Source organism: Microcebus murinus, chromosome 1 (genome assembly GCF_040939455.1).
Source record: "Microcebus murinus isolate Inina chromosome 1, M.murinus_Inina_mat1.0, whole genome shotgun sequence".
Classification (NCBI taxonomy): Eukaryota; Metazoa; Chordata; class Mammalia; order Primates; family Cheirogaleidae; genus Microcebus; species Microcebus murinus.
In genome coordinates this window covers 36,616,343-36,631,985 of record NC_134104.1, presented here as the reverse complement: position 1 = coordinate 36,631,985, position 15,643 = coordinate 36,616,343, and the positions used below count along the sequence as shown (strand labels likewise).

At 30.5% G+C, this 15,643-nt stretch overlaps 1 protein-coding gene across 4 annotated transcripts in view; it reads right to left on the bottom strand.

Moving 5' to 3' along the window:
• Nucleotides 1-15,643, bottom strand: part of CADM2 (cell adhesion molecule 2) — a 1,045,662-nt gene that overhangs the window by 66,781 nt on the left and 963,238 nt on the right. Inside the window, exon 8 of one of the 4 annotated variants that reach the window (XM_076000913.1) lies at nucleotides 4,206-4,325. The exons of 2 other annotated variants lie outside the window; for them this stretch is intronic. In XM_076000913.1, the coding sequence (XP_075857028.1) occupies nucleotides 4,206-4,325 (120 nt within the window). Of the gene's footprint in view, nucleotides 1-2,808; nucleotides 4,326-15,643 lie in introns of those variants that run through there. One more of the 4 variants, XM_076000911.1, reaches the window with a different exon arrangement.

Genomic DNA, 15,643 nt, shown 5'->3' with positions numbered 1-15,643 from the left:
TAAGTATATATATAAATATCTATCTTCTGAATAATAAGATTAATTAGGCCACTGTTTCAAAAAATATCCTGCAATTTCCCAAAGCAAAATTAAAATGATATAAATCAAGTATATTTTAAACTTCATGGAAAGTTTATAAACTATTATACTTCAAAGGATAGATAGATGGTAGATAAACAAATATAGAGGTTCCATATGCTCTAGTGCAATTTCATCTAATTTTTTCATATTATCAATAAAAATAAATTTGAAATTAAAAATAATCAGTGAATTAACACCAAAGAATTTTGTTGGAATTAAAACTATAATTACTTATAATATTAATGATGCAAGCAAAACTATAATTACTTATAAGGGAAAAAACCTACCATTTCATTAATTGTGTGATGCTATTACATGTAAACATGTTTGTTTTACCAAGAAGAACTGAACATTAATTTTGCCATATATTGAGTACTGATTATGTTTTCATAACTCTATATGTTATCTAATCTTCAAGACCCTGAGAATTAAGTGCTTCTCATTTTTCTGGTGAAAAAACACTGAGGCTTAATTTGGTTCACTGTTCAAAACCAAAGACCTTGTAAACAAAAGAACAAAATCTCATACTCAAAGATTTCTCTGGGGTTCATTTATTCTTTGTCTTTCCCAAGACTGCTCAAGCTGGTTCCCTTCTCTATATTTTAACACCTTATTTGTAATAGGACATTGCTAATTGCTTGTTTTTATTTCATGTGGTGGAAGCTACTCTTCCTCCCAACAGGGATACATTTTAGACACAAACTGAAGAGATGTGGGAATTCTCAAGGTTATGACTTTAATGATTTTAAAGCAATTTCTTTTGCTCCAATTCATCTTGATTTTTAATATAGATATAACTGTGATTCTTTAAAGTTATTTTAAATTGGATACTTATAGGATGGAAAATTCAGCAATAATAGGAACTGTAAAAGTATAAATGTAGATATTAGCAGTGATTCATTTGTGATCATTTGTTACATATATGAAGATAAGTGCTATAGTTTATGAAATTTGAAGACATGCAATTTAAAGCTAATAAAAGCAAATATATTTAGTTTACTTCAAATTATTGAATAAGAGAAAGCGATGAAGTAAATCAACTAAAAAGAATTTGCAGGCTGAAAAATATTTCTTCTCTTAAGTTCCCAGTTATGTTATGCAATATATTCTTATTATGATCCCCTCTTAAACATGATTTTAGCCATCTTTCACAAATTTATAAATAAATGAATTCTGTTAAAATATAATTGCATCTAAAATCTATAATTTCATAGGTAATGCACAAAGAAAGGACTATCGCGTAACTTAAAAGGAATAGAGTGTAAAATTTTCAGCATTGTTTTTGTACTGAATAAATCCTCCACCCTCTCAAAGATAAATTAGAATATTGATGCAGGTGAGCTTGGTAATTTACCCAATCCCTAGATATTTGTTGAAGATAGAAGGAAAAATGGGCATTAGGCTAACATTCAGCATTAGTGCTAATATTTTTTCCTTATAAAACATATAACATGAATTGTCAAGCTTACAAAATACTTTATTTCTACATATTTTTGTGCCATCTAAAATTTTACCTTTCAACCCTTAAATAAAAAAAGAGGGATTGGTTTATATGTACTATGTGTGCATATGTATGTCTTATTTGAGGGTGTTTATTTCTGTGTTTGAGGAAAAGATTAATTCTTTTTAATCACTTGAAGTGTCTACAAAACAAAGTAAATTTACCTGAAAAAGAAAACAACTGATTTCATTTTAATAGGCTAATTAAAATGCCATAGGTCAAATTCCACTTAAGATGAATGTGAACTAATACAAAATGTTAACTTATTTAGAAATAAAATAAAATATTTTAGGCCGGGCGCTGTGGCTCACGCCTGTAATCCTAGCTCTTGGGAGGCCGAGGCGGGCGGATTGCTCAAGGTCAGGAGTTCAAAACCAGCCTGAGCAAGAGCGAGACCCCGTCTCTACTATAAATAGAAAGAAATTAATTGGCCAACTGATATATATATAAAAAAAAAAAATTAGCCGGGCATGGTGGCGCATGCCTGTAGTCCCAGCTACTCGGGAGGCTGAGGCAGAAGGATCACTTGAGCCCAGGAGTTTGAGGTTGCTGTGAGCTAGGCTGACGCCACGGCACTCACTCTAGCCTGGACAACAAAGCGAGACTCTGTCTCAAAAAAAAAATAAAATAAAATAAAATAAAATAAAATAAAATAAAATATTTTTCTCTTATTTTAGTCCTTAATAGTGTTTGTGTGTGTGTGTATGGTGTGTGTAATACAGACACACACATATATATGTCCATTGAAGCAGAATACTAATATATACACACAAACACACGTATATATATTTTCAGAGAATCAAAAGACAGATCCAAGGTTTTCCCACAAAAACATTAATACCTTTCACTAAAGATTAAGCATAAGCATGTATTTTGGGGGTCAAATGTATTAATTCGATTGATAGTGATATTTGATACAAAAAATAATTTTCATAATTTCAGGGCCTGGCATATTGCCATATATATATGGCATGTACTCAATAAATATTTGTTGAAGAAGGACAGAATAATCTATTATTAGTCTTTTGTGTTACAAATGGGTCTTAAAAATAAGTCAAAACACCTTCTTTTTTTTATCAGTGATTTGTTTATAGTCAGAACTTAATATTCTCATAGAAATTTTGTTAGTATATAATAATTGTTAATTTGAATTACTGTTTGTAAAAATTCTTGCAGAATATAACAAATTAAAGTAGAATTTTAGATGACTTTTATTTTATATATCATAAATATTTTTTAAACTTATTCTTCATTTTTATTATGCTTATGTCTCTGTTATTTTTATATAAATATTTATAAGAAATATCTTCAATCTTTTCTCATTTGTAGATTTAGCTCAAATAAAGTTTTTTCAGTCATACAAAAATAAATCTAGGTCTTTCTGGGAGATTTTGTAACTACTACTATCAAATGTATTTAGTTATCAATATTGTACATTTTATAATATAGTTGACATGATTATTAAAAATTGACAATTATCAGACATTACATTTTTTTTCTAGAACAAGAAAAAGAAAGATTATGACAACAGTTAAGTCAAAGCTAGCAACACAACCTAATATCAAAAATTAATAAAAATCTTAAGAAAGACAGTCTAATTGAACAAATTTTACAAATGAAGAAAAATAATGCTAACTGTATCCTTAGTACAACTTAACTATATATATTAATTTAAAGTCCCCATGAATTTCAAGTTAAATTGTTAAGTTGAACACATGTTAGTATAGCCAAAGTAACACAAAACACATATAAGTAGGAAACAGACAGACTTAAATATGACAAATTATCTCTGAACACTGCTTATGTAGAAATTAAATGTAAAGCACTTTTTTGTATAATGCCTTCAAAACTTGTTTTTATTTCTTCAGTAACTACTAACTACATAATTACTGTTCAAGAATGCTTTTTATATTTCTCAATCATAATATAATTATTTATTTTGCCCTTAAAGATACCTCAATTCTTTCAAGGTTGCTTTCAAAAGTGTTTGCCTACTGATAACCAGAAATTACATATGGAGCCAAATTATCAATTCAAATATTGGCCAATTCTATAACATTTACTTTCAAAATATTCTATTCCTACAATAGAATAAGTAAACTCACTTAGGAAATCACTTTAGGATGATATATATGTTGAATATTTACTTGAAAGTTCTATGTAGAGCATAGTTTATAAGGACTTCATTGACTATACCAATTTTAGAACAAATTCAACATGGTATTTTAAGCTTGTAGCAGAGGAATAGAGAGTCATTAAATCTAAACTAGGATCTTAAAAAAGCAAAAGTTACCTCTGCATCCTTGAATATCTTATTTCTTTGTCTGCATTTCAAGACAAGGCAAAAATTGTGTCGCATATTCACATTTTAAATTTGTTCAATGCCATTCGGCACCATATATTTTTAATCTACATTCTGGAATATTTTCAAATTAGTCATAAGTGACAGTTAAAAATTAAAATGTACAATCATATTTCATATTCTATTCCCGATAGTATTTTAGGTGAGGATTATTTCTTATAACTAGATAAAATTGAATCTCAATTTTCTACCCTCGTAAAAAACTTCTATAAAGCTCCATTTAATGTGCTTTCCAGGCCATAACAAAAAGTCATACTGTACCTCTGATGCTGCTGGTTGTTGCAGATGTGGTTGGGCTGGTTGTTATGGCTACAGTGGTTGTGACTGTTGCAGTGGTAAGGGAGGGGATGATAGTAGTGGGAAGCAAAGTGTTGGGAACATCTGGTGAGTGGAAAAAAACAAAATATAAAATAAAATCATATCATGCAAACAAAAGAGAAACACAAATGATTCAAATTATAAATACTTATTTAGGTTTAACTTTAACAGGCTTTAACAGAATATCAGGTACAAAACTGACTGTACCACACAGTTCCTGTCATTTTTTTTTTCACTTCTTTTTTATGCTCCAACACAAAACAAAAACTTGGAGCAATGTTTGAGAATAGGCAGGTGGTCTACAATATTTACAGTGAAATTTAAAATGACAAGAATTCATTTGTTCACTGAATCATTTAAAAATTTGACATGCAGTAGCAAAATACACATAGATAAAACAAAAAATGACATGCTTTGTCAAAGAAGTAAACAAAGAAATGACATATACAGAAATAAACACAAATACCACCATATAAGATTAATGAAATGTTAACAATGAATGAATATATGCATGTTAAATGCTTTTTTACTTTTTTCTTTAGAAAAACTTACTGATAGGAAATAGGATGAGAGCAATCTTTAGAAACAAACAAACAAAAGAAGCCAATTGTTGTTATTATTGTTATTTTGCTTCCCCTGTTCTCACAAATGATGTTAATGTACAGTTTAGAGTTTTGCAATTCTTACCCTGATTAGCTGGTAACGCCTTCTAACAATTTTGCAGTACCTAGGAGTCTTTAACAAGTATTGAGTCAACTAGCATGGAACCCAATGTTCTGAAAGGTTTATGACTTATCTTAATATGTCATACCTAGGAGACATTACTGAACATACACTTGAACCGTAACATTTAATCTCCAATCTATGATTAGTCAAGTTGCCAAAAGTTAATAGTAGATTCAAATGCAGAGAGAATAACGAACAGAAAAAATAGTTTAGTTTTTAATCCCCAAATCTTCCTTCTTTTCATTTATAACTAGCTAAAATTATGAACAGTAGCATAGAGAATATTGAAACATTATATAGCCAATGTCAAAAACTATGAGAATCTCAGATTCTCAGAGATTCTCAGAGAGTCAAATCTTGGCTAAAGTGGATAGGCATATAATTTACACAGCAAGGAAATTAGAAACAGTTCCCAAATTACTTGTGATTACTGTGCTGGGGTTTGATTTCACATGTTTGTGTCACACGGTCTCTATGTATTCAAAGTGTTGGACAAATTATTTTGCTATTAAAAAGTTTCCTGTCATTCAGTTAAAGCCTTTGAGTCACACCAAAAATTTTCTAGTTCTTCACTTCTGATAAATAGCCCTCCTCAATCTGTAGCTTCTACCTGCTGAATTCTCTACACTGGAGACACCAGAAAACAGCATGAGATCACTCTCTATCTTGAGTATTGATGTTTACACCTGTTTTTCAACAGAGAAAATGCTTCCTGGCCAGTCAAATTAAGAAAACAACCTTCTGAAATCTCAGTGGTGGTGCATTAATCACTGGGGAAATTGGGCTAAGCCTGGTGTGCGATTTACCATGATCATAAAGTAGAACTGATTTTAACAACATTATAAATGAATAAATACATACATATACACATATACTTGTTGTTTACTAATTTTTATAATACCTTCTCATTTCATGGTAAGCTTTGTTAAGTAGCTTAAGCAGATCAGAGGTAAATGAAAACATTTCCTAAATTAAGAAAGCATGTGTAATTTTAACTTTTATGCATATCATAAATAGAAAATAATACATTTTTTGTCAGTAAAATCATTTGCTCATTAGGATCTCAAAATTTATGTATTTAATAAATGCAAAGGCCAATATCTTTCATGGCTATCAAATATAAGAACAATAATACTAGTCATTTAAAACTCTATGTAAAAAACCTGACATTTTAAAATTTATCATGGATTATAGCATATTAACTTATTTTCCATCACACAGTGGGTTAGAATAAGATTCCATTGGATCTTATTCTAATAGGAAAAGTAGTCTTTCAGCTCTGTCCTTTGATTCTTAAGAGTAAGAATACAAATGCCAGAATTTTGTTTGTTTTTGTTTTTAGTTTAGCCAAAACAAAAGGCTATTTGGGTTTTTTCCTATTCCATATAACTAAGGATAGGTAATTTAAAAAAACTGAATGTTTTTGGAGTGAGTCTACATATTTTCAGGTACAATTAGCAGTGTCGTATTAACCAAATATCTTTATTTCTTACAAGTATGAAAATGCATTAAACATAATTTTTTATAGTTTAATATTCAAAGAATTAAAAAATGGATAGTTTTAATAATTGTTAATCTACTTAATAATTTATCTAGACTTTTTAAAATTTCCACATAGAAAAATCATTATTTACACATAGCCTGGTTCTTTGTTCATTTATTCAGCATTCTCTCTTAACCTCCTCTCTTGCCTTCATATGTAGCTAAAAACAAATTGGGTGAAAAAAATTTGGTGGAAAACACCTCGGTCAATATGATAATTGGATTAAAAAAATAAATCTCTCCCACTTCACTGTTACATATTTTTAACTGCTACTATCTTTATTTATCCTTTGTGTTTTGAAACATTTTAAACATTTTAATTTTTCTAATAATTTTGAGGGCTTCCTCATTCTGTTCTTTCATGAACTTCCCATTATTTCAGCTCTATTGTGAAATACTTAAAGTTGAAATAACCTAAATATTCAGTGCCAGAAATTAATTGCAATTAGTTAAAATTCAATGATGTAAGATTAGTTAGAATTAGTTGAAATTCTCAGAAAGACCAAGAAAATTGTGTGAGACTTTTGTTTTCTACCTAAATTTTCCATCTATTCTGATTTTATTGGTGTTATTCTCCCACTAGACAATCAGTCCTTGAAGGGAAGAACTCTGCTTTGTTTACTATTGAAATCCTAGCACAATTTAGAGGGTCAATAAATATTTACTAAATGAATTTGTTCCTAACATTATAAACAAACTCTCTCCATTTTCACTTAATTTGCGACTTTCAGAGAATGGGTGAAAGGTTAGAAGGGCTCACTAGAAAGCTCCCACTCAGTGGTGAAATATCACAACAAATTATGAGTTGACTAGTATTATCCCCATGAGAAAACTTTGAGATATTTTTCTTGTTTATAAAATTAAATTACATATAATACATTACATAGAGAATTTTTTATTTAATATTAGTATAATGCAGAGATTTCTCTAGCACTTCCATCTCAATATCATTTATTTTTAGTTGCTTGGTTGTAACTCTTGTCAGAGCAGAAATTAACAAAAGACTGAGCTATCTTCATAAATTCAAACATTCATCTTTCTGGTTTTCACTTCTACAAATGAGTGGAGACATTTGGCACCACTTAACAAGTGTTGTAAATGTCCTGGTTTGTTGCTTTCACTTTTGGCCTTTTACTTAGACATTGATTATGAAAATATAGCAATATTTTTGTGAAAAAATATTCAATAGAAAACACTAGTACTAATTATTTGCCTCACTTTTGAGCTACATATATCCTGTACAATTTTAGAGTCATTATACTATTAACACAAAGAAGAGTCCATCAAATATAGTATAGTATAGTATAAAATATAAATATAAAATATAAATATAAACTATAGTATAGTATAAAAAATGTAGGCCATTTTTTCCCTTGTCAGACACCATTTTCAGAATTTTACCAAAGAATGAAAATATACTAATTCATATTCAGAAAAATTACACACTTGTGCACATATACAATAAAAATACTAAATACCTATTCAACATTAAGTTATTAATTCTATCTATAAGACAAGATAATCTACAGTTACACTAGTATTATAAGTAATTTGCTGAAAATGACATGTCTTCATATATGCCTTATATGTTAACATCCTATGGTTAATCAAAGGATATTTGAACAAGGACACTAAAACATCTATGAATAAAACATGGTCAAATTTATGGTATGTGATGCATTATTTATACATATTGAAATTCAGAAATGATAACAATCTAATACACAGTTCAATCAATTTACATGATATTCCATCTCCAAAACTATGAGAAGAGCTCAAATATTTTATTGTTTGCCTTGGAGAGTGTATTAATTTAAAAACTACTATTGCATTTGCCTGAAATAAAAAAGTGATTATGCACAATAACTTCAGCACTTGGATTTACAAAAAAAATTAATTTTATTATATATTTTGAAATGTTAAGGCATAAAGAGTAATGGACTAGGCAACTGGTAAAATATGTAGTGGGTGCAAAAGGTATTTGGGGAAGTAAACCAAGTGAAAGCAATTAAATTTTGTCTAGATCTAATCAGAGAAATTAGTAATTATACATAAATTAGATACAATTTAAATACAAATAAGATAAATTTCAATGAAGTTCTTCAGAATCAGAAATAAAACATATTCTCATTAATAAGAAATTTATTTGAATGCTATTTAATCTAACAATAGTTTTTAAGCTGTTAAAAGTTTTGATTGCAATATATAGAAATGTATAACACCAATTTCTCCTAAATCATGAAATCATAATTATGTGTTTTAAATTTCTTTGGTTAGCAGACTAAATCTCAACACATGCTAAATACTATACATAATTATCATTATATACTAACATGGATAATACTTGCTACAATAACTTGATGGTTTTAGATATGATACTAAATGGATTCATAGAGATCCATTCATAGAGGTCCAGGATTCATCATCAAAAACTTATATATATATATATATACACACATCCATTTATATATATATACACACACACATATATATACACACATAGAGACACACTCTTACACATGCATTATTTTTAAGTTTTAGATAATGAATCCTGGACCTCTATGAATATATATGTATATATGTATGTAAGCATTAATACATATGTATACATCATAGTAAATACAGATATTTTCTTCAAAGTAAAATATATTTTCATTGATATGAATCAGTAAAATTTCCAAGACACAAAATTTTTTCTTATACTTTTTCTTATACATAAGGTGTGAAGTATAATAAATTATACCTTTTATTTCACTTGTAACATGTATAAAGTACTGTTTTCATGTAAAGAAAAATGTTGGATTATTTCAATAATGTCAGACATAATCTCTAAAGCCATCAATTGAACAATTCAATATTAGTGCAGACAAAGTCTAAGTGGGCTGTAAAAGTTATTCATATGAGTGAATATTGTGTTACAAATAAATGAAATGTAAATAATCTGTGTTACTTCTATAAGAACCTGGTCACGTGCTGAAGTATTAATACAATTTCAACTCAAACAACAAAATTGTTGAATCAGGAAACTAAAATCAGTGTACAAGAGCCATGGCTAAACATAAATTTTTCAGTACACAAATCTCCTCCTGCTCAACCCATGACTCTGATAGGAAGACCTCCAAAACCACATCCACCATTGTTGGAGGCAGCCACAACGTTAATGTTTCCTGTAACAACAAGGATTTGAATTCCTCAGAACATCCATGACTGTCCTCTTTCTTTATTTTCATAATACCAGGAGGACATAAAGAAGGAAGCTTAAGCCTAGCATACAAGAAGAAGACATCTGCCCCAGACACAAGGACTTTTCCCCAAGAAAGAGCTGCCATATTCTCAGAGCCACATCCTGTTTCATGATATTGATTATCATCTCTTTCACATCCATCCTTGAAGTACTGCTTTAAATATGATCTTGTCTGTAGAGCATATCCCAATTCTGCAAAGAGTTATTATTCTCCTTCTCTGTACTTTCAAGCACTTTGCCGATGCCCCTGTAAACGCTTATGTATATCACGTTTATATATATATATATATATATATATATATATATCACGTTTATATATATAGATCACGTTTATATATATATAAACGTGATCTATATATATATATATATCACCGTGTCTATCTCTCCCAAAAAACCATACACTCAGCCTGATAAATCAACATGTGATTGTCTTTTAAAAATATCACTTTGTCTTGAACAAGTTCAACTGACCAAATCCCTCATTAGCTCTCCATCTCAGAATAGCCTTCCTTTCTTGGTGTACCTGTAAAATGCTACTCTCAAGTCCCAACCTGATTCCCACCTACTCTGTAAAGATGTCCTTGACCAAGAAAGTCCCCCCTAATTTCCCTTCATTCTAAATACTCATTATGCCTTTTGAGTTTATCTACTATTTCCTTCACACTATCTCACCCTCATGCCCATGCCCAATGATACTTCCATTCACAACACACAGCTAGAGGCAGACCCATCGTTATGTGTCTCCCACTAGCTCCAAATCTCTCTCCCTCTCAGTGGAAAACAAAAAGTAAAGTATGTGTATGATGTTATTGCAACATTTTAAATGTTTCTCTACATAATCAATTAATAAACTCTACTATTTTAACTCATTAGTGATAAAGTACACTGTACACAGAATAGCATCATAGCTCTTCATGAAATTTGTGGTTGAAAATTAAGAGGCTATAACACTCATTTGGCACTTAGCATGTATTGTTTGTATTTTGGTTTCATGAATCAAAAGGTGATAAAACAATAGAGAGAATGGACTTCATTGTATACTTTTGTGCTTCCTCAAGATACCTAGCTCAAAGCTTTAAATTTGGAAGATGCTTTTTAAATAATGTTACTATTGATAATGCTACTGTTGATAATGACAATGATGTCATTAGATAAAGAATAATATCATTTTTAATAACACAAATCAGTAACTGAGCATTACACATTATTAATCTCTGCAAAAAGTTACTTCCCTCTGCTCTTTATCATATGTGAAGTGATTTAGTAATTCCTGCTAAGAGTCTTCAAGTCTAAAATATAAATTAAAAAATAAAAATGCAGCATGCAGAAGAATCTTATATTCTGAATGCATATTTTCAGTGTTTCAAAAAGTGTTAGAGTTCTAAATCATATCATCCAATTAAAAATAATATAAAAGTGTCTTTTGCTTTATATTCTAATGAAGTATTCCAAAAAAATCTGCAAGCACATTTTGTTATTGGAGCTTATTAGAGCACAACAGATCCTGTATAACCTTGTCAAAATGAAATCAGTTTCAACAAGCACTGTATACAATAAACTGAAGAGTGGTACAGCACCTTTTTTCCAATAACGAGCTTTTCAGGTTAAAGGTATGTTCTGTTCTCTACAAATGCAGTGTACAATAATTTCTAACTTGTCAACCTGTTTTGTTTTGTGGCAGTTTCTCTTTCTGAAAATGGCATTCAGAATGGATTTTCGAAGCAAAATTAAGTCTAAAGAGTTCCAGGTTCCCAAGCTGCTTATTTCTCACCAAGAGCTGGTGTTCAATATGGAGAAAAATTGCTACCATTTAGTCTGGAATCTATCTGTATATTTCTTTTCTGCTTTATGTCACTAACCAACCCCCAGAGTGGTCCTAGGGTAAGTGGGAGTCATGTATATTCTATAAATATATATATTATGTACCGATAGTAAATTAAAGATTAAAATTTATAAAAAGAGTGAATCCATGCCAAGAGTTATTAGTGGAGATGCAGAGGGGTTAGAAATAGATGTCCATTAGAAGTACTAAGGTATTAAGTGGTTTTTTGATAGGAGGTATTTGCATTTCCTTACTTTAAAAACAATATACGGCATTCCTTAGACTTCTTACTGCTAATTGTGCTACCACTGGAAACAATGGTAAGAGGAAAGTTTACTATATTTGCTTTTGCCTGCGCAGAGAAGAAGGACATTTATCTACTCCCATTATGTTCAGCTACATGAGCAGCCTGTTTGGATTATAGCATAAAAGTGCATAACAGCACCAAGGGTCTTACTTGAATGATAACCACCAGGTTGACAATGCCTCAACTCACCAGTGCATGCCTCCTCCTCAAGAGTCATATAGTAAACTCATCTGCTTCATAAAATGGAAACCTTTTAAAAATTATATTTGAATGAATCCCTTTTCATCCCTCTGATAGCTTCCACTGGTTTCGCATACTAAATGGAATCCTCATACAATAAAAAAAAAAAGCTGTTCTTAAAAAATGAAAAGTACTGCAATTTTAAACTGTAGGTGGTAACCAACAGTTCTGTGTAATTACAAGAAAAGTTTATGAATAAAATCAATGTGTGATTTGAAAAAATGTATGCATTTTTTCTTTTATAATACTTTTTTACATTCCAAACTGACAAAAGTAAAGCGGAATTTCAAGTAGGAAAAATAAATGCCTTTAAAGTGGATGAGCCTGTATCATTTAGCTCCACCTATTTCAATACTGTGAGTTCTTTTCTAAAAGTACTTTAACTAAGAATAAATCAGATGATTTGGGCAAATATTTCAAGTTCTGTGAGGATCTAAGTGTTTTATTGGGGAAATATTACTATTATCCATTAAAAGAAAATTTTAAACCAAATATGAATATACACAAGGAGAAGTGAAAGGTATAAGAAAAACACTGATTGAGAAATACAAATATTTGGATATTTCATGTAGGCTCTGTGATAAAGCAACTGAGAGACATTTTGCATATCATTTAACCTCTGTGTATCTGTTTGTCCTCATTTAAAAATTGAAGAGTACGAACTTGGCAGTTATATAAATCCTTTTGGACCAGGTTTTTAACCAGTGATAGATCACATCTAATGTAAAAGGCAAAACACCTTCACTCAAAAAAAATTATAAATGCAAAAATTTTTGCATATGACTTCAGAATATATATGGAGTCCCTAAAGGTATTGGTTCAGATTCAAAATGCAATGAAGTAACTCATATGCTGCCTCCTTTTCTAAATCATATAGCCCTCTCATCTTCAAAATAATCTTGTATTTACTTGAAAAAACTGTTAATCTGAATGTGATATAAAGTGTTAATGCCAGTGAGCCTTTTAGGATACAAAAAATCACTCTTCCTGTCAAGTTAACCATATTTAAATATAGTATGCTTATGACTACAAACTCTTTTAAGCTTTCTTGCTTCATCTTATTTTTTTTAATGTTAATCTTTCCTTCTGTAAAATAGTTGTTTAATTTGTAGTAGGTCATATTTTTATGTTACTCTATATATTTCTCACCATGGAACTTACTAGAAAAATTTCCCATGTTTATCTTGATTCTGCTTCTTATTTAATAGATAAATTCCACTAAAGAGTGACAGAGGCTTCCAGAACCCTGAACCAATATCCTCAAGGGTTAAGCAAACATGTGCAACTTTTGTTGAGGGTGAAGAGATGCTACTAGAGTATGCCACTAAAGACATAAAAATAAAAAAATAAATTGTCATTAAACTAAAATTAAAAGTTATTACACAGAACTAAATACAGTGAATTCTATTTTTTACATACATGTTTATTTGCTGCCAATTTTAAAAGGTAATAAGATCCATCCAAATATATTTTATATTGCAATATAAAAGATAAGTTAAATGAAAATTTAAAAGAATGTAAGAATGTTTCAAAGATTATTATCATAAACTTGCTAACCTATAATTTAAGAAAGCTACCAATGGCAATTTGCAGGTAATTTTTATACATACACATCAATAAATAGATCCACTTTGACCTAACAAGATAATCCCTAAAAATAAAAATCTAAGAATAAAGTTAAAAAGCTTTATTAATAAATACCTATGGAGCTATGCTTTTAATATCCCTTCTTATCACCTCTATCCCTAATGTTCAGGGCTCTCATGAGGAGGCAGGTCTTACTTAATTGTAAAAAAAGGTTAATTTTTAGTAAGCGATAATCATATAATTTTGCATAAAAATGAACACACATGCTTGGAGGCAAATGCATAACTCTCTAATTTCAAAGATTTGACTAGATATATTAATTATTCTATGCACCTTGTTCATGTTGTGCATTGCCTAACTCTATAAGGCACATTTGATATGGGTTGCTAAGTAAATATATCTTTCTTTTTATTGGGATAAAAGTCTTAATTTTGATAACCAAGGGTTATCAACTGTTATACACATATAATGTATGTATATGCATATGCATATTACTATATTAAAGGTTCTTCTCTTGAAAAGAGAGAGAAAAACAAAGACAGACAGAAATTTGATCATTAAAGAAATACTTATCGATCATTTACTATTTGGAAGGTAAGAGCTAGAGGCACAGAGATAAAGAAAATGCATAAAATCTCTGTTTTTAAGGAAGTCATAATCTAGTGAAAGAACACAATATAATCACATGTACTAATGCAAATATGTACATAAATATAATATATGTACATATATATTTTGTGGGGACAAGAGTGATTCTATTTTAGATGCTAATCCTCCACATGACTCGTGACTAACCCCAAGTCAGAAAACGCTTCCAAGATGTCTAGTTGATGTATTACTCTTTACGTAGAAATGCCTATTTTCTGTAAGTTTTGCCTTTCCTCATATATCCTCATACATCTGCCGGCTGTGATGCCGGCAGTAGTCTGTTGGCCACCTACACATTCCTTACAGAGCATATATACTTTTTCCCCAAGATATATGCCCTGGGTCTGTGTGGTTGTGGTGTGGAGGGCTACCTGTTTTGTGGCTGCCCAAGACCACACTTCTGTTTGTAAGTTTCCCTGATAAATCACCCTTCACCAACCAACTAGGTTTGTCTGCCTCATTCTTTGATTTCTTGGCATCTTTGGCATTTGGGAGCTGTTTTCCATATACGGCACTTTCATGGAACATACATGCATATATATATATATACAAACATGTACAATCAAACACACAAATAAATAGCTAAAATATCAAATAAAGATAAATGTCCTATAGATAATTAAAATGAAGTGATATGTGACTTGAGGGCCACTTTAGGTGAGAGTGGCCAAAAAAGGCCTCTCCAAGAAGTCTCATTTAATGTGAAATCTGAATGGCAAGAATTCAGTCTTGCAAAGACCAGCATTCCGTGTACTCCCTGGCCATGCATTCCAGGCAGAGGCAAAGTTTCTAAAAAGAGAATGAGCTTGATATTTCAGAAGAGTTGAATGAGGACCAGGGAGACAGAAATAAGTGTGTGGAGAGTGATAAAAATGTCACAAATGTGAGTAGCGGCCATATTATACAGGGCTTGGTAAGCCAGGACAATGAGGGTTTGGGTTTTATACTAAGTGTGATGAAATGCCTTTGTATAAACTTAAATTGGAGAAAGACATGAAGGGATATGCATCTAAAGCATTTACATATTGCAGCTGTGTGGGAAATAGATTGACAGTGAGAAAGCGTGGAAGTGGAAAAAAGCGTGGAAGGGAAAGCGTGGAAGCATGGAAGTGAACCCATTAGATAATGCTTCAATAGTCTAGGCTAGAGAGGATGATTGAAAGAAGTGCGTGGTTTGGAAGCAGTGTTGACAGAACCTGGTGATGAATTGAGAAGGGCAGAGAGAAATCAAAGATAATTCCTAGATTTTAGAACAAGTGCATATG